The sequence below is a fragment of the Pristis pectinata genome, chromosome 13 (assembly GCF_009764475.1).
Source record: "Pristis pectinata isolate sPriPec2 chromosome 13, sPriPec2.1.pri, whole genome shotgun sequence".
Lineage (NCBI taxonomy): Eukaryota > Metazoa > Chordata > Chondrichthyes > Rhinopristiformes > Pristidae > Pristis > Pristis pectinata.
The window spans coordinates 23,576,080-23,602,339 of record NC_067417.1 but is presented as its reverse complement, the minus strand read 5'-3'; the positions used below and the strand labels follow the sequence as shown (position 1 = coordinate 23,602,339).

The 26,260-nt window shown below is 39.6% G+C and overlaps 1 protein-coding gene across 2 annotated transcripts in view; it reads right to left on the bottom strand.

Moving 5' to 3' along the window:
- Positions 1-409: 409 nt before the first annotated feature.
- spire2 (spire-type actin nucleation factor 2) overlaps positions 410-26,260 on the bottom strand; it is a 66,902-nt gene continuing 41,051 nt past the window's right edge. Inside the window, exons 6-15 of one of the 2 annotated variants that reach the window (XM_052028766.1) lie at positions 25,986-26,072; positions 22,831-22,957; positions 15,464-15,639; positions 13,826-14,039; positions 11,819-11,949; positions 9,918-10,055; positions 8,281-8,348; positions 6,438-6,465; positions 4,547-4,662; positions 410-3,387 (exon numbers count right to left, since the gene is read on the bottom strand). In XM_052028766.1, coding sequence (XP_051884726.1) covers positions 3,183-3,387; positions 4,547-4,662; positions 6,438-6,465; positions 8,281-8,348; positions 9,918-10,055; positions 11,819-11,949; positions 13,826-14,039; positions 15,464-15,639; positions 22,831-22,957; positions 25,986-26,072 — 1,290 coding nt within the window. In that variant the 3' untranslated portion in view covers positions 410-3,182. The remainder of the gene's footprint in view (positions 3,388-4,546; positions 4,663-6,437; positions 6,466-8,280; positions 8,349-9,917; positions 10,056-11,818; positions 11,950-13,825; positions 14,040-15,463; positions 15,640-22,830; positions 22,958-25,985; positions 26,073-26,260) is intronic. The other variant, XM_052028767.1, reaches the window with a different exon arrangement.

Sequence of the window (26,260 nt, the reverse complement as noted above, 5' to 3'; positions counted from 1 at the left end):
AGATATTCCATATCACAATTTAAAAATTGTTTAAATACCTGTGCTTTTTAAAAAGCTCTTAAGATTGACATTGTTTAACTGATTGTTTATTTTAAACCCACGGTCTACATTACAAATATGAATAAGAACAGAAAAGAATGGAAATGCTCAGCAAGTCAGGCAGCATCCACCGAGAGAGAAGCAAAGTTAACATTTCAGGTCAATGATTCCTCTTCATTGGCCTGAAATGTTAACTGTCTTCCATTGTCCATAGATGTTGCCTGATTGACCAAGTATTTCTAGCATTTTTATTTTGCATTTTCAGCATCAATGTTTCTTTTAGAATTTCAAGTACACATGCAAAGATGAAATTAATGCAGTGCCCAAATATTTGCTTACAATTTTGAGTTAAAAAGCAGGGTCTCTGGATAGTTTGTAGAATTTATTTAATTTTGCAGTAAATATAACTTGTATTTACAAGGAAACATATTTACTAAATACATTTTACATTGTGTTGAACAGTATGTCCTTTATAAAATGTTTCTTTATTTTCATACTATATTATTTAACATGCTATTTGACTGAAAAACAGTCACTGTACACACAACACACATTCCATCAGTACAGAGAAGGTGTATTGATAAATAATTTTATTCATATTAAAAAGATGCTTATGTTAGTGTATTGCTTTGAATAGATACCTGGATGAAAATTGGAGATCTATGTATATTATCAATGTAACTAGAGACTGTTTAGATGTAGAGGGATTTTGAAGTAAGGGTTAGGACTTCATTCCTACAATCCCATGATGTATCTGTGGGTCCTGGCTTGTGGAGATGTATCCTGAAGGTGTGATATCAAGTTGCCATTGCACTTCCTGGTGGCTGTTCTACAGCATGCATTACATCCAGCAGAGGGTTATCAGATGACTACAGCGACTTTGTCAATAGACTCAAATCAAGAACCCTCCAAGCTCATTAAATTCTGCCATCATGCAATGTCTCTTTGGGCCACTATGGTCAAAAACTTTAATCGTGCAGAAAGATAAATAAGAAGCATTATACCAGAGCAGAATCAAAGACAAATGATAGTTGTCAGAGTCCAATAACTGTATACGTTTTTAAATTTCATTCTGGAACTAAAATATTTTGCATTAGTTGTCATGACAACCCAAGGCACTCTTATAATCTCTATTCATATATCTGGCATCTGAAAAACTGAACTGGCACCATTTTATAAACAATAAAACATGCAATGTTCCACATTTATTGAAACCTGCTTAATCACTTCTTAACCATTTAAATTTCTATTTCATCTTTAATTTATCGCTTATCTGTCAAAAAGTTCAAATAATTAAAAGGGAGAGCTTATATAGGCGAGGCTTGCATACACAGCAGCCATGCTTACTGTAAGCTCAATGTTTACTTTTCTCACGTGGAGTTGATATTTTTCATAAATGTATATTTAGACCATACACAGAAAGTGAATGCCTAGGTAAAATATTGAAAGCAAAGTATTCTCATCATCTCATCTTTCCATTGCCTGGTATTACCTGAATGCAGTAAACAAACAAATGTTGAAAAGAAAGAGGAACAACTAAACAACAATAGTTTGGGCATCGATGCTGAGTTTTGGATTAATACAATTCAAGAACATTAGTGTTTATATTATGTTGAACAGCCCATTTAGATTTTGAATTATTTTGTAACAGTAAGATGGGCATTTTCAATTTTAGCATCTATATTTATGCTCCTTTTATATTACTGTGAAATTCTGAATTATCAATCACAAATGATTCAGCAAAATAGAGGAGACATTTAAGGCAAACTGCTGCCAACTGTTCCACACATACCAAAGAAAAATTCACATCTTAAAAACTTTGTTACATTTCAAAACTTGATATATAACAAAGGAAAAAATAGGCACTCAGTTCTTTAAACTCAAAACTTCAGAGATCATTGATAGTGCACTTGTCCAAAAGTTTCTGTACCTTTATGGAATCATTGCTAATACTCATGCATTTGCAAGAAGGTTCCTTTCTGCCTGATTTTAACTGATTTCCATGAAGTGGAATTAAAGTGCACAGCAAAATGTTTATTTGTTGGCATTGCAGAAGCCAGCCAGATAACTATAGCCAAAAGGATGTTTAGTTTCATTTGTTCTCAAAGCTCGGTAAATGAAGTAACAGGACCAATTATAACAAACCACTTCGAATTTCAGCTAGTCTTTCCAAATATCACTCCAGGTATCTGGAGTAAGGTTCAAAGCTACTTAATTTATTGTATGTTCATTGAAGCACAACAGAACCAAGAATATAAAACATAATCATCTGAGCCTGCCCTAAAGTCGTGTGAACTCTGATGCGTTTTTATATTGTGATAGGCCTCATGCACAACCATAGCACAATGCATAGAAATGTCAATCCAATGTTTAAGTTGGCAAGGTCAATAATTTGAGAATTGCACTCATACTCACTTAAAATGAAATCTATGGTTTAATCCGTAGTATATAGAGTTGCTGTGCTAGTTTTGTATGTGGACTGAAAACATGCACTCCAGTATAGGCCATAATAAAGTCTCCAATATTACAGAATTTAAACTTCAGCAATATGTGTGTCAATTGCAAGGAAAATTAGTGATGGAGTCTGCTGGAGATAGTAGCATGAGAACAAAAACTGAGAAAGGAATAGAAAATTAATTGTAATTAAAATGAAAAAAAAAAGGATTTCCAATGTTTTGCATTCCAACCTGACCTGCTCTCTTGCCCATGTCAAGACAGAAGTGTTTCAAATATTCAGAATTTGCACATTCCCTCTCTCCCTGATTAGCTTTTTACAGTGGTTGATAGCAAGAATGGAAGAGTTTGCCAACATCTCAAAAATTAAAGGTCGAGTCTCCAAATCCAAGAATTCATAGAAGGTCCTTATGTATCTTAATTCTGCAGTAACTGTCTCACATCAATGTGAAAGGTGTTTTACCATGAAAATGTTAAACATGACCTCTATAAACTCCAGTCTTTTGTATCCTCCATCTTCACCACGTGTCATGTTTGCAGTTGGTCAGAATGAGTTGGGCGCACCCATGAAGTACTGCATACTGTTGGTTTAGGAATTAACAACAGCTCATGCAGCGTGACTGCTGACAACTTTGGCTGACATCATGTAGTAATTATAATACAATCAGTTGTTGCTTCTTTTACTTTTCTCAGGATCTTGTGGAACGCGAGTACATAGACTGCACTTTCCTTGAAGGAGTTTTGTTCAGAAGGTCCATACTTTTTCTACTTGAATTAATAACATCAGCAACAAATTTTGTGCATTCAGCGCAAACATCTTTGAAGCTACAGCCATGCGTGTAAAGGTGTGGAAATTCCTGTTCTACTGACCGATTACTGAGATTCCTCAAGGACCTATAATACAAAAACATCCAAAGGATTTTGAGTACTGTACATTAGGATCTATCATTGGCCACATGCTTACAATGGAAGATATTTTACTAATACCAAAAATTCAGAAATGCAAAAAACACAAACATTTATTTGTCAAAATTTGAGCCATGTGCAAGTCATGTGATTGGACCAGGACAGGCTATTGACGATGTTTACCCCTAGAAACTTAAAGCTTTCAACACTCAACCACAGCACCGTTGATGTAAACTCACTAGTCCTATATTCTCCCAGGTACCACTATGAACGTTTAATCTAATGATTCCAACCTCTTGTGTATGTCCTTCTCATTGCCTCACCACTGCATCAGTGCCTTCAGTATTTCTCTTATTCTTTCCCCAAAGCTCTATTATATTTGTTGTCCCTTTCAGCAAAAGCAAGCATTGTTTTTGCTTAATGGACTCTGTCTATACAGCATTATTGGAAGATTCCCTGGTTTAACACCCCATGATAATGGATCTTCATTAGCTTGCAGCTCAGATATACTCCTGCAAATTTTGAGTAGGTTTGGGCTGCTCTGTTTCTTAAGCTGTTTTTGCTACTTGGAAATCCCAGCTGCTTTACAAAATGAGTTAGATCTATTTCCATTCTTCCTTATGGCTGCTCATTCTGTCCAAATCCCCACTGACAAAATTACTGAAGCAATACATTACATAATTTTGAAAAACATTGATTCTTTACTCAGCAATTACTTCATAATCTTAATTCTCTGAAATTATGCATTCATAAAGCAGTTACTTTCTAGCAGCGAACTGTGTCTTAACACTTGGAATTTGCAGCCACTGCACCTCGGCCATAGATCCAGCAGCACTAATATCATTCATATATGTTGACATTTGAGGTCAACAAGTAGAACCATCTACACAGTTTGCTTCTTCTATAGCTGGTGGTAAGCAACTTCTGTATCCTCTCAGTCTTCAAGATGAGTTTCAATTTCCATATCTTGTGTCAGTAAGATTAACCCCTTCCGTCCAAAGCAATCTACTTCAGTGCTGGCATTTGAACTAGATACGTACATGAAGGTAATTGTTGTTGCAGTCATGTCATTCTCAATATTTGGCAAACTGCAGTTCAATCTAAGGAAAACTTCAACATCCAACATAGTGAAGTCCAAGATACTTACTGAGATTGGAAGAGTCCTTTAGCCTGGGCGGTTTTTGTCTGACTGGTTCCTTGAATGTTCTCAAAACCCAGAGTGTAGACTGGTATATGGGCAAGTTTCTTGGAAGGTATCTTAATCTGTAAAAAATGTATGGAATAATAGACTGATTATGGCACAGGAGGAGGCTATTCAGTATATTAAGTCTGCACCAGTTTGAAGTGGAGCAATCCCATTCTCCCACTCCTTCCTCACAACTCTGCAAATTATTCTCTGTCATGTAGCTTTCCAATTCCAATACACAGGCAGTGAATTCCAGATAATTGCTCCATTATTACTCATCCAACAATAACTCCAAGTTATTTTTACTTCTCTTATATTCTCCTTGTATATTTTGCCCAGATTTATGTTCTCTCAGTACTTGACTTGTACATTTATAGAAGTGGTTTCCACCTATCTACTCTCCCTTAATCAGTAATGATCTACGACACCTCCATCGAATTCCCTCTCAAATTTACCCCCAGAGACATTCGGCAGACTCTTCAGACCTGTGCCATTTACTCTACATTGTCTAATTCCTTAATCTGACAGCTGTCCACCTATTCAGTCAACCCATTCTTCTTGCAGTCCATCAGTCTGCTTGATATTATGGTCAATTACTGTCCTCTAACAATGTACATGGTTACTTTTCACATCAGATTAGGGAAGGCAGAACTGCTGCTTAATCCAATTCTGCCTTTATCATCACTAGTGCCAGTACTTGCTGTGTGACATCTTGCAAATCTTCCAACAATATTGGGGATTTTTGTTTTTACATATTGCCTGAGTAATGGCTCTAATGTAGCAAAACTGTAACTCCAAGTTTATGATTCTAAGGATTAAGGACATAACACCTGCAGAATTTGACTCCTGCATGACTGTTCCAAGTAGAACTGTGCTACATTATTCAGTTACTCTAATTAAACTATAAATGGCATATTCTTTTCCAGTTTAAACAACCTTCAACCAAACAAAAGACATTTTAAGAAATTTTATTCTCTACTTTTATTGAATCTTCCCAATTAAACCAACTCTTCCAATTTAGTATTTGCATTGGTAAACTTTTATAACTTGTTCAAAATATCAATCCTGTGCTATGTAACAACAGTAAATATTAACCTAAATCACTCTACTGCTCCCAAAGAAATGCACTCTTTGCGGGGTGGGGGGGGGGGGTGGGTGGGTACTTGTCATTATGTTGAGGAATGTTCAATCTCTTACTGCTTCTATCAGCTGCTAAAGCAAAGATGCCCTTTCATGGGTGGGGTAGATATCCTGGAGAGATATAAATGTAAATACTGATTTTTAAAAAAAACAATGCACAAGTATCCATCAACCAGTGAAGGATCTTAAAAGATCTTGTTTACTTCAATTATCAGTAACTTTTCAGCTACAGCAACTAACAACTTCCTGAGAAATGTTAGATCAATTCATGCATGTGTGTGTTATTCTGAAGTTCATCACTGTTGACTCATTCTGCTGAATGTCCACTGCCAAAACCTCTGCACTCTGAATACACAACACAAACAGGAACATTGATCATGGAACAAATGACACATCTATTGTTATGGGAAATGGCACTTGCTATACTTTCTGCCATTATACAACTCAGTGGTGATATTTAATTCTCTGTCAGTTTGGTTAGGAAATGAGCAATTCCTTTACTGGATACACTGACATCTTTTTCATCCCACTAGTTTTAGCTTTTATTTTTATGATCATAGATGTTGTAGTGTCTAAAAACCAATCTACAGAATTAGTAAAATGTTGAACCAGAAGGAATTTATCAGACAAAAGGAGAACTTAGATTTGATTATATTCCTGAGGTAAAGTATAAATAAGATTCTGGTCAATTCATTTTTGCAGCAACTCTTACCTTCAAACTGCAGGAACCACAGACTGACCTAAGAGAAACAAAATATGTGTGATTGAACTGTAAGAAAATGTGTTGTAGTGCTAGAAAATGAAATACTTAAACTAGCATTGTAAATCTTTGGACTTCTTAAAAATGTTTCTTTTAATAATTTTATCGTTTGCTACTTTTTAAAAAAAGGCTCAGTGTATTTGGTTCAAAATACAGAAACTTTAAACTGAAAGGTTTCCTTAAATTGAAGTAACGTGATAATATTTGGCAATACTGGCATAAGATACATTTTGCCTTTATTTAAATATCTCAATCTACAACTAAACATTTATGTAAAACTTCATCTATTAGCTTAACAATATGAACAAATAGCTCTTTAATACAGAAGAACATCAAAAGGTGTTAAATATGCTTAATATGTTTTAAATGAAAGAGTGTATTTTGCAGTCTGGAGAACTAATCTGATATTTATGTTTTTTGTTTGTACAATGCATAAAAGTTTTCTATGAAATACACCAGGAAGGAGGGGAGTTTAAATCCACCTATTTTCTATGGCTTTTTACCCCCTTTCCAAGACATCTCTTGTCCTGAATGAGTCAGTGGATTAACTGGAATGCTGACAGTCCATTCAGATATTTTGATGAAAAAGTTCCGCATGGTAGGCTTCTTCAGAAGGTCAGAGGCCAAGTGACCCAGGGAGGCTTGGCAGTGTGGATTCAGAATTAGCTTGCCTGTAGAAAGCAGAGGGTTGTGGTGGAGGGAGTGCATTCGGATTGGAGGGCTGTGACTAGTGGTGTCCCACAGGGATTGGTTCTGGGACCTCTACTTTTCGCGATATTCATTAATGACAGATGAGGGGGTAGAAGGGTGGGTTAGCAAGTTTGCAGATGACACAAAGATCGGTGGTGTTGTGGATAGTGTGGAGGGCTGTCAAAGCTTACAGAGGGATATTGATAGGATGCAGAGCTGGGCTGACAAGTGGCAGATGGAGTTCAATCCAGAGAAGTGTGAGGTAGTACACTTTGGAAGGACAAACTCCAAGGCGGAGTACAAGGTTAATGGCAGGATTCTGGGCAGTGTAGAGGAGCAGAGAGATCTGCGGGTTCATATCCACAGATCACTGAAAGTCACCTCAGAGGTAGATAGGGTAGTTAAGAAAGCTTATGGGATGTTAGCTTTCATAAGTCGTGGGATCGAGTTTAAGAGCCGCAAAGTAATGATGCAGCTTTACAAAACTCTGGTTAGGCCACACTAAGAGTACTATATCCAGTTCTGGTCACCTCATTATAGGAAGGATGTGGAGGCATTGGAAAGGGTGCAGAGGAGATTTACCAGGATGCTGCCTGGATTAGAGACTATGGATTATGAGGAGAGACTAAAGGAGCTAGGTCTTTACTCATTGGAGAGAAGGAGGATGAGGGGAGACATGATAGAGATATACAAGATATTAAGAGGAACAGATAGAGTGGACAGCCAGCGCCTCTTTCCCAGGGCACCAATGCTCAAAACAAGAGGATATGGCTTTAAGGTAATGGGTGGGAAATTCAAGGGAGATGTCAGAGGGAGGTTTTTCACCCAGAGAGTGGTTGGTGCATGGAACGTGCTGCCTGGGGTGGTGGTGGAGGCTGATACGTTGGTCAAGTTCAAGAGATTGTTAGATAAGCATATGGAGGAATTTAAGATAGAGGGATATGTGGGAGGAAGGGGTTAGATAGTCTTAGGTGTGGTTTGGTCAGCACAAGATGGTGGGCCGAAGGGCCTGTATTGTGCTGTATCATTCTATGGTTCTAAAATGCTAATCAGTACGCTTACAGTAAAAGAGTCTAGAGGAAAATAGTTATTGGCAGTCAGTTACCTTTTACAAAAGAGACATGTTGAAGGCCACGAGAAGATGGGGAACTTTGTTTTACAGCAGCAGCATACCTGCAGGGCAAAGGGAAAAGATCACAATCCCCAAAACCAAGTATCACCATATACAATGCACATCAGGAGTGCAAGTGAATACTCTGCATGGGTGGATGAGTGTGGCTCCAACAAGTATCAAGCTCACCATCATCCAGAACAAAGCACCCTACTTCACTGGCACTTCATCCACTGCTCTAAATAATCACTCCTTTCCATCACTCCTGGTGACTGTAGTTGCAGTGTGTTCCATCTACAAAATGCACTGCAATTACTCAAAGGGTATTCTGACAATACCTCTCAAACTCGCGACTTCTACCAATAAAGTTAACAACAGTGGATTTTACAGGAACAAATGCTCCTCTTGGGTCAAGGTGATGTGTGATTAAGTATGTAACTTGTCCTTCATTGTCACCAGGTCTATATCCTGGAACTTCCCGATGAACATGGCCGCAGGAGCATCTTCACCATCACCTTCTGAGGGAGAACTAGGGATGAGCAAGGAATGCCGGCCTCGCCAGTGACACCCACATCCCAGAAATGTATAGAATTCTGTTAAGATTTTCATTTTAGAAAATGGATTTTAAAAGGTAATGCATGTTGCAGAGTCATTCACCAGTTTTGTTTGCGACTGTAAAGCAAGGGACAGATGAACTAGTACTGCCAGGGAGGTCAGAATGGGAGAGACTGGGGGAGAGGGAGAGAATGAAAAAGGAAAGCCAAGCATAGCATTTTTAGGGTAAGGTATTTATTAGTTGTTTTTTTTCATAAAACTAGCTAGAAACATACCATTTAACCACTCAGAAAAGCATTAGGAGCCAAGGGCACATTTTCCACTGAACATAAATATAAAGTCTGTTCTTGTACTGCCCTGGTGCAGAAGGTTAATACTCCCTTTGGATTTGCCAGTAAGCAAAGTCACGTGGCACCTTATTTGTTTGAAACTGCCAGTTAGAGTTATGTTCTGATAGTTAAACAAGCTGTGAACTCAAGCAAATGAGGAACAATGAATATGAGCTTCTAATGACAATTCTGTTAATAAAATTCCCTCTGTTTCTATTTCCAGAACCAGTTGAGCTTAAATATTAGTTCAGTTTACTCATAACTGCAGAGCAGTTGTTTAGCAAAAGGCTACTGTTCACAATATGCAAAGCAGATTTTTTGAAGTCAACCTTTAGATTCCCTCTCTTTTTCAAGTTTTAATCTGAGCAATGGATATTGGTGCAGTGCATGTGATAACTGAGTTTCAAGCAGGACTTACACCCTCGGGATGTGCAAGAACGCTCCCGGATTCACACCCTCGGGATGTGCAGGAACGCTCCTGGATTCGCACCCTCGGGACGTACCAGATTGCTCCCGGATTGACTGGTGTCTGAGATGTGCATTGCTTGTTGGCTCATGCAAGGCTCAGATGTGTGAAGCTGTACAGAGGGCCACCCAGCTTCTGCTTCTAAAAACTGCATCAGAATTGGTGATGAATGACTGCTTAGGGAATTTTTTTTTTAAAGCAGAAAGTAATGGATAATAACAACACTAAGAACTGAATGATGATCATTCTGAGTGAACATGAAAAGCATACAAGATACAAACCTTCCCCTTTTTCAGGTTGCTGTAGAGATCTTTGTTTTGGAGAAACTTTTCCATTTCAGCTTTCACTAAGACTTTACGAACATTAATGATTTCCTCCACAGTCAGTGCCAAGCTTTCTACTGGGTGACTGAATTCCTCCTGCAGAGAAAAAGATTCCATCCTAAGTCTCCCTGTCATAATTTGTCTCAATTTTATAAATAAAGGATGTACTGAGATTCCTAGAAACAGAAACTCCCAACATTGTTTGCATAGCTTGCAAGGACAGAGGGTTTGATAGCCACGGGGGAGGCAGTGCCCATATCATGTACACATTTGCAGGTGAATCCTTCATCACAACATGGGATTGTGTTTCTAGAACAGTCAAGATTAAAAAAAATCAAGATTTCCCGTAATGCAAAGCTGTGTTAGCTGCGCATGTTTCAAGGAATGTAAATTGAAAAAAAGCATTTTTTTTTTATTTACTTTTTTCACATAACTTTTGAGAGTGAGTTTTATTCCATATCTCAAAATTTTGGGTAGTGATTTGTGAATTCTGTAAGGGCGAATTTCCATAAGCTGAACGGTTGTAATGTGGGAGTCGCCTGCACTTCATAAATTACTTACTGAATCACAAGCTGCTGCTGGTTTACTCAGATGGACTTAAATTGCTTAAAAAAAATGGGACAAAATAGTGGGCCAGATCTTGCATGACATTAGCCTGCTGTCTGGAATCATCACCCATAGTCACTGCTCACCTGCATTTACCTGGGCTGGATCCAGAGAGTCGATCTCACTGGTCTTTCACACCTGAATCAGGCAGAGTGGTCCCAAATGTGACCAGGCCTCAGGTGGTGCAGGGAATAAGTCCTACCTCCAGAATATCCTCAATAGGCTTAGACTGAAGTCAAAGCTAGGGATGGAGATTTGCCAGCTGTCAAACACTGCCGTGAATTCCAGTTTGTAAATGCCTTTGACATTGAGAGACATTTAAAAACTATTAAAATTACAGAACTTAATTTCCCCTTTGCCCCTAAGTCTGCAAGCCTAGAATCCTTATTCAGTGGTCTCGGATCTTGTTTCAGGTCTGGCTGGTGCAGAGTCCAAGAGGCAACTCCCAGAAGCAATACTGGAGAACTCCATGAACTTTCTGAATCCACTAGTAAGTTCTGGCCTCTCAGTACTCACAAGCTGATCTGCGATTTGCTTCCATTTGAAGATACGCACACAGGCAATTCCCCTTTGAAACCACTAGCCATAGATCTCCTTATCCAAGAAAGCATATACTTGCCATAAAGAGAGTTCACCACCGATTCCTGGGATGGCAGAATTGCTGTACGAGGAGAGATTGAGTTGACTAAGCCTCGTATTCACTCAAGCTTAGAGGAGTAGGAATCTAATTGAAATTTCTGAAATTCTGACAGGGCTGGACAGAATGGAAGTGGGAAGGATATTTCACATGGATGGGGTTCTAAAACTCGGGATCACAATCTTTGGATTTAGGACTCGGAGGACTGACAGGAGGTGAAACTTCTTTACTCAGATGTTAGTGAACCTATGGAATTTGCTACCAAAGAATGCTGAAGGGGCCAAGTCACTGAATATTTTTAAGGTAGATGTATAGATAAATTTCTAGATGCAAAAAGTGGGATATGGCATAGAGTGGGAATATGATATTGAGGTGGATGATCTGCAATGATCATATTGAATAGCAGAGCAGGCTTGAGGGGCCAAATGGCCTACCCTGCTCCTAATCTCGATACGTCTACAAATGAAACACTTCCGTTAATAATCAGGAAGCCATCTGAACATGTGTATTGTTTTCTCAGAAACATGGTTATGGTACAAAAATAAACATTTTGCACTATTGAAGAGTGAAACCTAGTTAACACAAAGCTTATATACAAGTTGCAACAGACACTTACCATCAACTGGCATTTGGAAAATTTTGAAAGATTTTCTGAAATACCCCTTGAAGTACGCAGGATGTCTCCCCCTGCTGAAGAAGAACGAGTTCTTTGAGCCTCCATTGACCACATCTCCTCATTCTGTTCTACTGAAAGTATAAACAAATATCACATTTTTGGGAATCCAATCCAGTAGAAAATAACAAAGCCATGGGCAGCACAGTAGTTCCTTGGAGTCCACTGAAACCGTTCACACATGATCACTTCTTCATAAGCAACTCCAGAGTCAGCGAATAATTCAACCTACAGAAGCAATATCCAAGTCTACGTCGACTCATTCAGTGCCCACAAAAACAGCAGAGTTTACTTAGGCAGCAACTAAAGATGAAAACCCTGACTGATTTTCTCTTTCATAATCCAGGGGACTTGATATTTTGGATAAGGAATGAGAAAGCCATGATCATGCTCACGCTACAAGGCTCAGCTACTCACCCCTTTAACTAATGAGCAGAGGAAAGAGAATTTACTTAATACATACAGAGCAGGGTTTATATGACCAGCTCTCACTTATCAGAAGATTTTATGACCCATTTTTTTGTCATTTAATTAGAGGATTTTAGGACTATTCAGTAGCACTAAATACAAACAGAAAATCTAATTTCTGGCCATGGAACCTTTTTTTCTGAAAAAGCATTTGACTATATAAAATTATGATTCACTCATCATTCACCAGCTGTTGCATTATTCAGATTGAAAGTGACAAAGCTCCCAATTCTTATTTTCTACTTTACAATTGTGACAACATTTCAAAGGTGTCAAAGGATCAGAGTCAAAGTGTCAATATCATACAGCATAAAAGCAGGCTCTCAGCCCAATGTTTCCATGCCAACCATCAAGTACCTATCTATACTATTTATGAGCACTTGGTGGGTAGCCTTCTGTGCCATGGCAATTCAAGTGCTCATTTAGATACTTAAATGTTGTGGGAACTTCTTCCTGCACCACCCCCTCAGGCAGTGTGTTCCAGATTTCAATTAACCTCTGGGTAAAAAAAGCTTCCTCAAATCCCTTCTAAAACTTCTACCCCTTACCTTAAAAATGCCCCTTGGTTTTAGATACCTCAGCCATAGGGAAATGTTTCTCACTCTCTGCAATCCTCATAACTTTGTCTACCTCCATCAGGCCCCTGTCATCCTAGTCTACTGTAAAGAAAACAAGCCCAGCCTATCCACTCTCACCTCACAAGTGAAATACTCCATCACAGGCAAATCCTGGTGAATCTCCTCTGCACTTCATATACAGCAACCACATCTTTCCTGTTGTGTAACAATCAGAACTGGACAAGGTACTCTAGCTGTGGCCTGACTAATTATTTCTCTAGCTGCACCATAACCTCTCTGCTTTTCTGTGCTCTGGCTAAGGCAGGCAAGTATCCCACATGCCTTCTTAACTGGTTATAAAATATATTTGGATGGTAGTGAGGTGTTGGCAAAATTTAAATCTTTTTTGCATGAATTTACTGATTAGCTACAGGAAAAAAAAGCAATCCTTGAAGATAAACATGCAGCCACATGAAGTACGATGCTCACTGCACCTAGGTTTTAAAGGAAGAATGCCTATAGAGAAGAAAGCAAAAACTGACAGGACTGATCATCCCCTAGAACAACCTTGTTTACTGTTACAAGGTACTAATGTTATACATATGGGATCATGCAAGTGCTGACACCAAAACCACAATGTTGAAATTAAAGAATTGTTCAATGGCATTGTGAACCTTTGGTCAGGAGCTGAGTGTTCCACAAGTAATACAATCTTATCCATGTAAAAGTTTCTAAAGCATAGAATCACTTCACCTTCTCACAGGTCATTTTTTTTTAATGAAAGCAACTCAGCCTTTAACTGGTTCTACTTTACTGCCAACAAGTACTGATGCACTAAAATGTATTCAGTCCTGTCAATAAACATTGTCTAATGATTAAGCAGTCTCTCAAGAGGAAAATGGAAGGATACTTTTGATTACCTCACCTTTATGCTGAGACACAGCTCCGGTTACGGATTCAGTCCCTGAATACAACTTTGTGTGGGAATCCTTTGATGAGAGATAGGCCGATTCCGATTGCGACAGGGCTAATTCAGTCTGTAACTGGATGAGATCATGTTCCGAGAATGAGCGATCACGTTTTAGAGGAACTGGGGAGCTGGTAACCCTTCGCATTTCTCCACTTGGTGAATCTTCTTCCTTTTAAAATAACACAATTGTGTCTGAATGTGTATATCAGTCACTTCTACATATGGAGATCATTACCCTCACACAATAAAGGGAAACAATTCAAATAAACACACAAAAAAAATCATACATTATCATTGTGTTCCAAATATTAGTAGATTTATGTATTTTGTCTGACACCAGCCATTTTGCTCGTGTATTACTGAAATAATCAGTGGCCCTTCAGCTTCCTCACTATCACGGTAGCACAAAGCTGAAGTTGTAGAATTCAGTTTTCCCAATTACAATGAAGCCCAATGCAATCCTGAGGAACAGCAACTCATTTTCCATCTGGGCATGTGGCAGTCATCTGGGCTTCACACTGAATCCTACAACTTCAGGTAACTCAGTTTACATCAGTTGGCCATCTGTAACATTGGCTCAGCTTGTTTGTTTCCCCCTCTCTGGGAGTAGAGGACATGCCCAGCCTGACTTGCTGAGTTTATCTTCCTGCTTTACATCTCCAAACTCCTACATTCTTTTGTCTATGGTGTCACTCTCTAATTTCTCCAATTCACTCGTTGACCAAATAATCTTATTTACAGTTTATCCCCATGGTCACCCTGGTTGTACTATTTCAGAGACATTTCCCCACACCTTAAGCTTCTCTTGTCTCCTTCCCAGTTCTGACGAAGGGTCTTTGACCTGAAATGTTAACTGTTTCTCTTCCCACGGATGTGGCCTGACCTACTAAGCAATTCCAGCACTTTGTTTTTATTTTGGATTTCTGGCATCTACTGTTTTTTGGTTTCCAAAAATTTTGCCTTGTCCTTCTGAATCAGATTCAAATGCTCACTGATCAGTAAAATAGGTTGATTTCCAAGCAGTGTGCAAAAAAAACCAAGGACAGCTGATGTTGCTGGGACAGCATACTATCTAAAAGTTTTACATTACAATCTTCATTAAAAATGCATCAACATTTGTGCTTGGCAGATGCATTGTAAACTAGCAAGTGAACAATAAACAAAAAATATTAATAAATGAAAGGGGACATTTAATGATGCTGTCATACTACAAATTTAACACCATTACACACTATTTAGTGGATGTGCCATTCATCATATAATCTAGAGATATTGACTACCAATCCAGAGAATATTAAATCTAATCCTACTAAAGCAGGTTAAGAACTAAAGCCAGTTTAAAATTTCTGGAAAGACATATCAGTGAAACCCAAAGTGAGATGAAAAATTTCATTGGTCTCTGTGACTCTACAATAACTTAATAGCTAATGAATTTGAATCTTCTCCATTCAGACAAATAAATAAACAAGACTGAGTTTAGCTCTTATCGGCCATGCATCTTGATTGCAAGATAGACTTTCTCCAAAGGTCCATTTTCCTTCAAATGGATGCAAACATTCAATTTCTATTAAGTAAATGAAATTACGTTCCTACCTCTGAAATGCACATTTCATCCATTTCAGCTAGTGTTGGTGCTTTAAGTAGAACCCTGGGTCTAGGTCTCTGTGCACTTCCCATTGCCTCAGGAATTGAGAGATCTATGCATGAAGTTGACTTCAGCTCATCAGCGCAGGCATGCAGCAGACATGGGAGTGATCCAAATATCACCTCTGCAAAGGCAATGAATTTCTAACTACAGTGTAAACAATGATTAACTAGTTTAAACCAGCACTGAACAATGTTAAGTACAGGCCTGGGTTCACATCATTTATTTTGCTCTTTAGAAATTAAATATGCACCAAATTTCAAATTGCACTTTAATAGAATATATAAATTTGAACATATATAAACTTATAATATACACTGTTATTTTTATTTATATATATACACACACACATATATACATACATACATACACACACACATATATACATACACACACACACACACATGACCCCTGCATTATGACTGTTCAGGTTATGGAAATTTGCTCTTATAGAATTCACAAATCACTACCAAAAATGGATATGGAATAAGAGTCACTCTGACAGAACGTGTGAAATAAACACTGAGTTTATTTTTTATTCAACTCACAATACGGACAGCTTTCTAGGTACACAAACTCCATAGGGGTAGTCTGTATTTCCAATAATGGACTAGTTTAGGTCTATTAGTGTGGCTTCATCTTTCCTACCTCCCTGTCAGAACTGAGCAGGAAAATAATAGTAGGTCAATAACATTTAATAGAGGTAATCATTGACACCAGGCAATCATGGTGATGTGTTCTGGACTCCACTGCACAGCACATAAACAAGAGATTTCAAGAACATGCAAATTCTAACTCAGGCAGAAAAATAAAATCCGTCCATTTGAGTGAATACCCCAAATTCTGATTTAACTGTTCATTTTATTAATTTAGTTAAATTGGTCCAAACTGAGGCATGATGCTACAGGGTATTTAAGCCAGTTATACTTACTCCAGAAACATCATCCAACCTCCCTGATTTTCTACAAGGCTAACAACGTCTGTCCTCAGTGTTGGATTTCTTTGTTTCTGCTATCAGAAGCCTTGCTGCAGGTGTAGGGCCAGCACCTTACTGACCTTGTCAATATTCTCACACAGTGATTCACAGAATACACTAAATTACAAAAATCACATCCATAATCCTTCTATTAGCTCAGCTGGAAGGCCTCTCTGGGAAAGAGGTTAGGCATCTCTAACATACATCCTTCTGCTATTACCATCATCCTGAATGATCAGCTTCACAGTTGGAGTGAATTTACATTATTTAGTTAAGTTTGCACAGGTTTGACATCAATATGGAGTTCACTTTTGTAGGAGGAACCCATGGTCTCACTGCACCCACGTCACTTGCCCCATCATTTGCAAATATTATGATAGCTAAACAAAGTACTGAGGACACTGAGGTTAGGGCACTTTCTTCTCCTTGGGTAGCCCTTCAGGATCAAGGATAACTTGCTTCCACTTATTTTGTTGGTTCCAAGGTGGCCATTGAAGCCAATGTGAAACCACAAACTCTTCAACAGATGGGGCAGGAGAGTGGGTAGTTTGAGAGGTGGGGCACTCCTGTCACTTCTGAAGGGCTTCCATGTATTCCTGATTATAGGCCTTGAGATTCACAATAGCATCCTGAGTCTTCCTTCGCCACTCTGAGCAGTCAGATACCAGGGGTTCCCAGGAGTCAGTGAGGATGTTGCATTTCTTCAAGGAAGCTTTGAGCACATCTTCAATCTTCTTAATCTTCTCCCACAACAGAACTTGGAATAGACAGCTTGTTTTGGGAGTCTGGCGTGAGAACTGTGTGGCATGCCCAACGTAGTCGGCTGAGAGCAAGAGGGGATGTTGGCCCGGTACTTATCCTTCAGTGAAGGATAGAGAGAGCATTGGTGGTATTTTTCAGTGACGAGATATCTGCTGTAGGTAGTGTCCAGGTTGGAAGTATGTGGGGCTTAGGTATCACTGAGCCTGGTAGACCACAAGACTTCTGCTAGTTCCAAGGTCCATTCGACCATAAGACATAGGAGCAGAATTAGGCCATTTGATCAAGGCTGATTTATTTTTCCTTCTCAACCCCATTCTCCTGCTTTTCAATATTCAGTATGTTTCAATGAGATCCCCCCTCATCCTTCTAAACTCCAGTGAGTACAGGCCCAGAACTATCAAAAGCTCCTCATACATTAACCCTTTCATTCCCAGGGTCATTCAGATAAACCTCCTCTGGACCCTCTCTAATGCCAGCACATTCTTCCTTAGATATGGGGCCCAAAACTGCTCACAATACTCCAAATGTCGTCTTACCAACGCCTTATAAAGCCTCAGCATTACATCCTTGCTTTTATATTCCAGTTCTCTCAAAATGAATGCTAACATTGCATTTCCTTTCCTTACTACTGACTCACCCGGCAAGTTAACCTTTAGGGAATCCTGCACTAGGACTCCCAAGTCCTTTTGCACCTCCAATTTGCTCCCCGTTTAGAAATTAGTCTATGCTTTTATTCCTTCAACCAAAGTGCATGACCATACACTCCCCTCTGCTGTATTCCATCTGCCACTCCTTTGCCCATTCTCCCAACCTGTCCAAGTCCTCTAAAGACTCCTTGCTTCCTCAACACTATCTGCCCCTCCACCTATCTTTACATCGTTTGCAAACTTGGTCACAAAGCCATCAATTCTGTCATCCAGATCATTAACATATAACATAAAAAGTAGCGAACCCAACACTGACCCCTGCAGAACACCACTAGTCACTGGCAGCCAACCAGAAAAGGCCATCTTTACTCCCACTCTTTGCCTTCTGCTAGTCAGCCAATCTTCTATCCATGCTAGTACCTTTACTGTAATACCATGGGCTCCTATCTTGTTTAGCAGCCTCATGTGCAGCACTTTGTCAAAGGCCTTCTGAAAATCTAAGTAAACAACAGCCACTGACTCACCTTTCTCTATCCAGCCTGATATTTCTTCAAAGAATTCCAACAGATTTGTCAGGCAAGATCTCACCTTAAGGAAACCATGCTGACTTCGGCCTATTTTGTCATGTGCTTCCAAGTACCCTGAAACCTCAATAATGGAGTCTAACATCTTACCAACCACTGAAGTCAGGCTAACTGGCCTATAATTTCCTGTCTTTTGCCTCCCTCCCTTCTTAAAGAGTGGAGTGACATTTGCAATTTTCCATTCCTCCAGAACCATTCCAGACTCTAGTGATTCTTGAAAAATCACTGCTAATGCCTCCACAATCTCTTCAGCTACCTCCTTCAGAACCCTGGGGTGTAGTCCGTCCGGTCCAGGTGACTTATCTACCTTCAGACCTCTCAGCTTCGCAAGCACCTTCTCCTTAGTAATAGCGACTACACTCACTTCTGCACCAGACTCTCCCGAATTTGTGGCATGTTGCTGGTGTCTTCCACAGTGAAGACTGATGCAAAATACTTGTTCAGTTTGTCTGCCATTTCTTTGTTCCCCATTACTACCTCTCCAGCGTCATTTTCCAGCAGTCTGATGTCCACTCTTGCCTCTCTTTTACTCTTTATATATCTGAAAAATCTTTTGGTATCCTCTTTTAGCTAGCTTAGCTTACCTTCATATTTCACCTTTTCTCCCCTTATTGCTTTTTTAGTTGCCTTCTGTTGGTTTTTAAAAGCTTCCCAATCCTCCAACTTCAATTTTGCAATATTGCATGCCCTCTCTTTCACTTTTATGCTTTCTTTGACTTCCCTTGCCAGCCACGGTTGCCTCATCCTCCCTTTAGAATGCTGCTTCTTCTTTGGGATGAACTGCTCCTGCATCTTCTGAATTACCCCCAGAAACTCCTGCCATGGCTGCTCTAACGTCATCCCTGCTAGGGTCTCCTTCCAATCAACTTTGGCTAGCTCCTCTCTCGTGCCTCTCTAGTTACCCTTAAGATATCTTTACTCAACTGTAATACCAATACGTCTGATTTTAGCTTCTCCCTCTCAAACTGCAGGGTGAATTCCATCATATTATAATCACTGTCTCCTAAGGGTTCCTTCACCTTAAGCTCCCTAATCAAATCTGGTTCATTGCACATCACCAACTCCAGAATTGCCTTTTCCCTAGAGGGCTCAACCACAAGCTGCTCTAAAAAGCCATCTCGGAGGCATTCTACAAATTCCTTCTCTTGGGATCCAGTACCAACCTGGTTTTCCCAATCTACCTGCATATTGAAATCCCCCTGACTCCGTAACATTGTCCTTTTTACGTGTCTTTTCTATCTCCTGTTGTAATTTGTACCCCACATCCTGGCTACTATTTGGAGGTCTATACATAACTCCCATCAGGGTCTTTTTACCCTTGCAGTTTCTTAACTCTACCCACAAGATCTTCTGATCCTATATCACTTCTTGCTGAAGATTTGATTTCATTTTTTCCCAACAGAGCCACCCCACCCCCTCTGCCCACCTGCCTGTCTTTTTGATAGGATGTATATCCTTGGATGTTTAGCTCCCAGCTATGACCTCCTTTCAACCACGATGCCCACAAGGTCATAGCTGCCAATTTCTAACTGTGCTATAAGCTCATCCACCTTATTTCATATACTGTGTGCATTCAGATATGACACCTTCAGTCCTGTATTCACCACCCTTCTCAAATTTGTCTCCACGTTGCCTGAAGTTAAATTCTTGTCCCTTTCTAAACTTTGTCTTATTTTTTATTCTGGAGATTTCAGTAATCTCTCCTGCACTCTCCTTCTCTGTTACTTTATCCATACTTTTTCAATCTGTTGAATCCACCCCCTACTATTTAGTTTAAAGCCCTATCTACAGCCCTAGTTATGTGATTCACCAGGACCCTGGTCCCAGCGTGGTTCAGGTAGAGCCTGTCCCTCCTTCCCCAATACTGGTGCCAATGTCCCACGAATTCAAACCCACTTCTCCCACACCAATCTTTGAGTCACACATTTAACTCTCTGATCTTATTTACCTTGTGCCAATTTGCACATGGCTCAGGTAGCAATCCAGAGAATATTACCTTTCTGGTTCTGCTTTTTACTTTAGACCCTAGCTGCACAAATTCCCTCAGCAGAACCTCTTTCCTTGTTTTACCTATGTCGTTGGTACCCACAGGGACCACGGCAATGGATCTTTCTCCTCCCATTCCAAATTCCTCTGCAAGTCAGATGAGATGTCCCAAACTAGGGCACCAGGCAGGCAATACAGCATTCGGGTCTCTTGATCCTTGCAACAGAGAATTGTGTCTATTCCCCTGATTATACTATCCCCACTCACAACTACATTTCTCTTCTCTCCCCCCTCTTGAATAGTTCCCTGAACCACAATGCCACGGTTCGGTTGCTCATCCTTCCTCCAGCCCCCACTCTCAAGTGCACAGGGAGCAAGAATCTCAGACCTGTTAGACAAGCTCAAGGGCTGAGGCTCCTCCAGCACTACCTCTTGGATCCCTCTACCTGCCTCACTTGCAGTCACACCCTCTCGTCCCTGACCACAGACTGAATTTGAAGTAGTTAATATAAGGGGTGTGACTGCCTCCTGAAACACAGCGTCCAGATAACCCTCCCCCTTCCTGATGCGTTGCAATGTTTGAAGCTCAGAGTCCAGGGTCATCAACTTTGAGCTAGAGTTCCTCAAGCAACCAACACTTGCTGCAGATATGGTCACCAGGAACCACAAAGCGGTCCACCAGCTCCCACATCATGCAGCTATAACACATCACCTGATCCTGAATCTCTATTTAATTAGTTATAAATTGATGTCTTTGTATTTAACTACTGTAAAAGAAAAACCTTCTGTTCTTACCTGCTACTCACCTGTGCCTCCTTGTCGAAGCCTCTAGAGCCAAAGCCTCAAATTCCCACTCCTACACTGATCCACTCTCACAATGGCCATTCCAAAATGGCCACTCTGCTTTACCCTACCTGCTTTTTTATTGGCTGAGTTGCTGCACACTTAGCCAATCACACAACTTTAAAATAAAGCTGCTAGCTCCTCCCCTCTGCTGCTCTGGCTGCTGCAACTGGCGAAAAACTGGAGGTCTTGATCTTCAAATACTCTTTTCCTCCAAAGGCAGTGCCCTGCTGCTCCTGACTTCTGCTATCAATCACGTTTGTACTTTGAGAGATAAAACATGAAATTGAGAAATATAATGCGCAGCTATAAATCAAAACAAGGATAAGTGAGTACTAGGCCAATTAGTGTGGCTTTATCTTTCCTACCTCCTTGTCAGAATTGAGCAGGAAAATAATCAGTGCTCATTATTCAACAATGTACTTGGCAATTTTCGGTTTACTAGTTTATTTGAAACTGCAAAGCTAACCTGGATGAAGGCAAAGATGAAGGAGGAAGAGATCTTGCCTGTCACTGGTGGTATTGTTTTTGAGTGGAAATTGATGTCTCAGATCTGTAGCTGTATCCCTGTAGAACCAATTCTGTAGCAGCTCTTCCCTTCCATCAGATGGCCATTATATGACAGCAGGAAGGTCACTCACATTTGATTTCCTCAGTGGCTTTCCTTGATAAAACTTGCCTTTTGCTTGAAGTCGTGTGCTAGACATTCTAAAATGGGTCCACCACCCAGAATGTACTCTTATGGTCCATGGACACAGGGATTCATCAGGGTGCCACAAGAATGGTCTGGCAGTGAGGTCCAAATGATGACTAGGCTGCGGTGGAAAAATATGGAGGCCCACTGCTGAAATGTCCCTGTCAGTCTTTGACAGAGGGCAAAGATGGGGGTGGATCTAATTTTATCAGTTCTTAAATATCTCTGACATTTGCAATCATTTAAAATTGAAATAGTTAAACTAAAAACTAAAATGTTGTGTGAATAAAGTTAATTAAAACTTAAAAACTTAGAGATAATAAAAAGATTTAATTTAAACCCCACTGTCACCACCGGGGCTTCACGTCCTGTGGCAGGTCTGCCCTGGTGCCTAATGCTGGTGTGTCCCACCAAGGATGGTTCCCACCACCAGACTACACAGGGAGGCCAGATGAATTTACAGTTCTGGCCCCTTTAATCTGACAGCAGTTCCCACTTTCCCTGCTCAAGTCTGTATCAGTTTTAATGGTTGAAGGCCAGTGGTACTGTTTGGAAACCCGACACCACCAGCATTATTGGGTTCTATTCAACAGAGAGAGGGCTTTGAAAGTAGCAAAATTTTCCTACACAAAGTGAGCTGAAAATTAGAATTCTCTTCCCAGGAGGCTTTTGATATTTGGTTAAAAGAAATGCTAAAGATTGAGATGGACAGATTTCATTGGATAATGGGACATGGCTCACAGGCAGGTAAGATGTTAGTCGAAATCTTACTGAATAGCAGGATAGGGGCAAGGAACTTGATGATATGGCAAGTTAGGCTCACCTTTGTTTTTCTTTCTACCAACCGTCTGCACTGGCCGAAGCTTTCTTTCTGACTTGATCTCTTCCAGGATTCGCTCATGTAGACTGCGTGGCTTCTGAGGCTTGGGCCGTAAATTCCTTTCAGAGACCTGCAAACAATTAGTTGGAGGCATCTATTCACCCAGAACGAGCACTCGTTGAAGAATTATAAGGAAATCTGAGTAATTTACAAGATCCTAATCTATAATTTGTATGTAATTTTCATACTCTATGGGCTGCATGGGCTCCATCATATCCAACACATTAACTTTGAATTGATTCAGTGAGGTGACATGGGGAGATAAAGCAGCTCTTGAAGGTACAGATTTAAAGCTATCACACACGCATGTCCAACTAAGATAACACATTAGTGAGGATCACATCCCTCTCTACTAACTTTTAATCCATTTGGTTGACCAATGAGTGTGTGAAGCATTAACACCATTTCATTCACTATTTCATTCCCTTCACATCGTATTACATTGTCTGAATAGTGACAAGTTTCAATTTTCTTCAAAACTCAGCATGTCAACCACACCCTAGGTATCTGAAAGGGACTGAAGCACCCTAGCGTGCCGAACCTGTACGATCTTATCAAACGTGTTGAATCCACATCTGTTCCAAGAAGCTGGGCTTACCTTAGTAAGTAGACACAAGGTCACAGAGTTGACTTCAGCTACCACACTGCAGAAGATACAGCACAACTGCTGCACTGGATCATTTCTTTGGGTAGAAAAATGAAAGCTAACTATTGAGAAGTGGGATTAGGGACTGCAATTCTGGTGTCAAGCTTAATGTCAATGAGGCCAAATTCACCTGACACCAAACAACAATAATTACGTTTCATTTTTAATTAACTTTAGTATAGTTAAATAATCTCATCCCTCAAATCGTGCTTCCAGTTATCCAGAAAGCAGTTTGCCAAACCCCTTAAAAGAGCTGAGCTGAAGTGAACAGGATACATCTTTGAAACTTAAGCTTGTGACCTATATTTGGTAAGCATTATGATGCAAGAAAACTACTTATAGTACCTTTTTTCCATTACTAAAGACTGTTTGATGAGAATCTTTCTGCTGAGACAATAGGATTAAATTTTGCATGCAACAGCATTTTAATGCCCACAATATTGAACACTCAACTAGCCAGCAAATCCAAGGAAGGTACCATATCTATGGGCTGGACAGAATTTCAACCATAGTAATGCTGAAAATAAGCACGATGTTACAACAGTAAAGTTAAGCAAATTACACTAGCTTTATTAGATCATTTGTATAGAACTGAAATATAAATCTAAAATAAAAATAAAAAGTATGTACTTCAGTTGTCCAGTTGATCTTCCTTCCAATATTCCCAAATCCTTTAAACTTAAATTTAACTTGTATTTCCTTTCCCAATACAATTTAGTTAATACAATCATTCTACTACTCCATCTCTTGGTATCAGAGGTGGGAGAAAATTACAAAATGGGCTAAAATAGGCTGAAAACACTTACTTGTATCCATTTAAATGAAAAAGACTGGCTCAAACATGTTTGTGTTGGAGGGAAATCATTTTTAAAATTACATACTTTGCAGCAGAGAAAGTAAATTATTAACTGTGACAGCTGGATAAAGAAAATACACATGGAAATGCCCCCTAAACACAAAAATGGGCTATCAACCAAATAGTCATTGGATTAGTTCATCTTCAGCTAATTACCATGATAGTGAACAAACAGCAGCATCCAGGAGTCTTACAAGTACTAATCAATGCCCACAGTGTGCACAAATAACAGCGTGCCTCTCAGAATCGTTGTTATTTAGCAATAAATTGGACAGCAGTTTTACTTTTCACGATATTTCACTTTTTATATATGAAACGGCAGTGATTTCAAGACTGACTTCCTCCTGCCATTTCCACGTCATATAAGAATGTAAGGAGTAGAAGTGGGACTAAGCCTCTTGACCCTGTTCCACAATTCAATGAGGTCATGACTGATTCTTTATCTCATGTCTACATTCCTGCCCAATTCCAACATCCTTCAATTCCATAAGTGTCTAAAATCATATGGATTTCAGGCTTTAATATGGCATATAGAATTCCAAAGATTTGCAACTTTTTAAGTTGGGTTTCTCCTTACCTCAGTCATAAATGGCCAACCCTTTTTTGCAAGACTGTGCCTCTTAGCTCTAGGTTCCCCAGTTAATGGCATAAACCCTGTCAATACTTCTTAATTCTGCGTTTCTCAGTGAGATCACCTCACAATCTTCCAAATTCATGGAGCATCTTAGCTCTCTTCGTAGCCAATCCCCTCAACCCTGATCTCAGTAAGGATTCTTCAAACTGACTGGTTAAGGAGACTACTAGGAAGGTCCAAGAGAATACCACAGGTATGTGATTTTTTTTCTAACAATAGTAAATATCAGTGCAAAAGCCCACAGAAAGTCTCTGGACAAATGCAATGAATAGCTCATCCTGTTTGATTGTCGTTGGCTGCAAAGTCTGAGTCAATTGCAAACAAACAATAGGATGGATTTATAGTGATCAGCAGCAATGTCTCAGAACTTTGCTTTAGCTCTGGTGTACATACGGCTTGATCAACAGTAATGATTTTTGTTTGAAGCATAGCACCTGAAATTCTTTTAAATATCAGAACTTCAAAACATGGAGTACATGGACTTTAAAAGGTCTAAAAAGATTACTAATTCTCATTTTAGTAAATTAAATGCACGTGATCGGTCCAAGTCGCAGATCACGAAGGTGGAGCCATAGAGCAGTGCTGCACGTGTAATTGATACCACATTGACAATTACTTGCAGTCAAAGATGACATCCAGATATAAATTGCTATATTTTCCAATTCTGATAAATGCTAATACCTTGATAGGTTGGAGACTGTATTGGTTAAGCAATCGTATACATTTAGGTAACAGAATAATTCTATGTCCTAAGGCAGCCTAGCAACCACTGGGAAGTGGTAAGCTAGAGAATACAGAAGGAGAGAGCAGATGGAAAACAAAGTGACGTGGGAGAACTGGCTCAGATGTCATCACTAACACCAATTAGAGTTAGCGAATAAAGAAATGCGAGGAAGAAACAAAATCCATGAAGAAAAACAGATACAAACAATGCAAGTTCAAAGTTAAAGACATGATCCTACCGGTTTTAAAGGAGGCCGTGATCTTATAAACTCAAGAATGAGTTCATGGGCATTTTTCTTCACACATGGTGGAATGTCACCATCAACCTGCAAACAGAAATGGAATTCTCATCGAGTTATTCAACGATCTAGACCACTAATCAGCATCAAGACATCAATAAAGGTACCAAAACAAATCAGCAACCCTGGCCATTCTGGCAACCCTGCATAGTTGCTCAATTTTTCAGCTCAAGTCTAGAAGGTCAGTGCAAACCATGTCAGAATTTAGAAGCTGA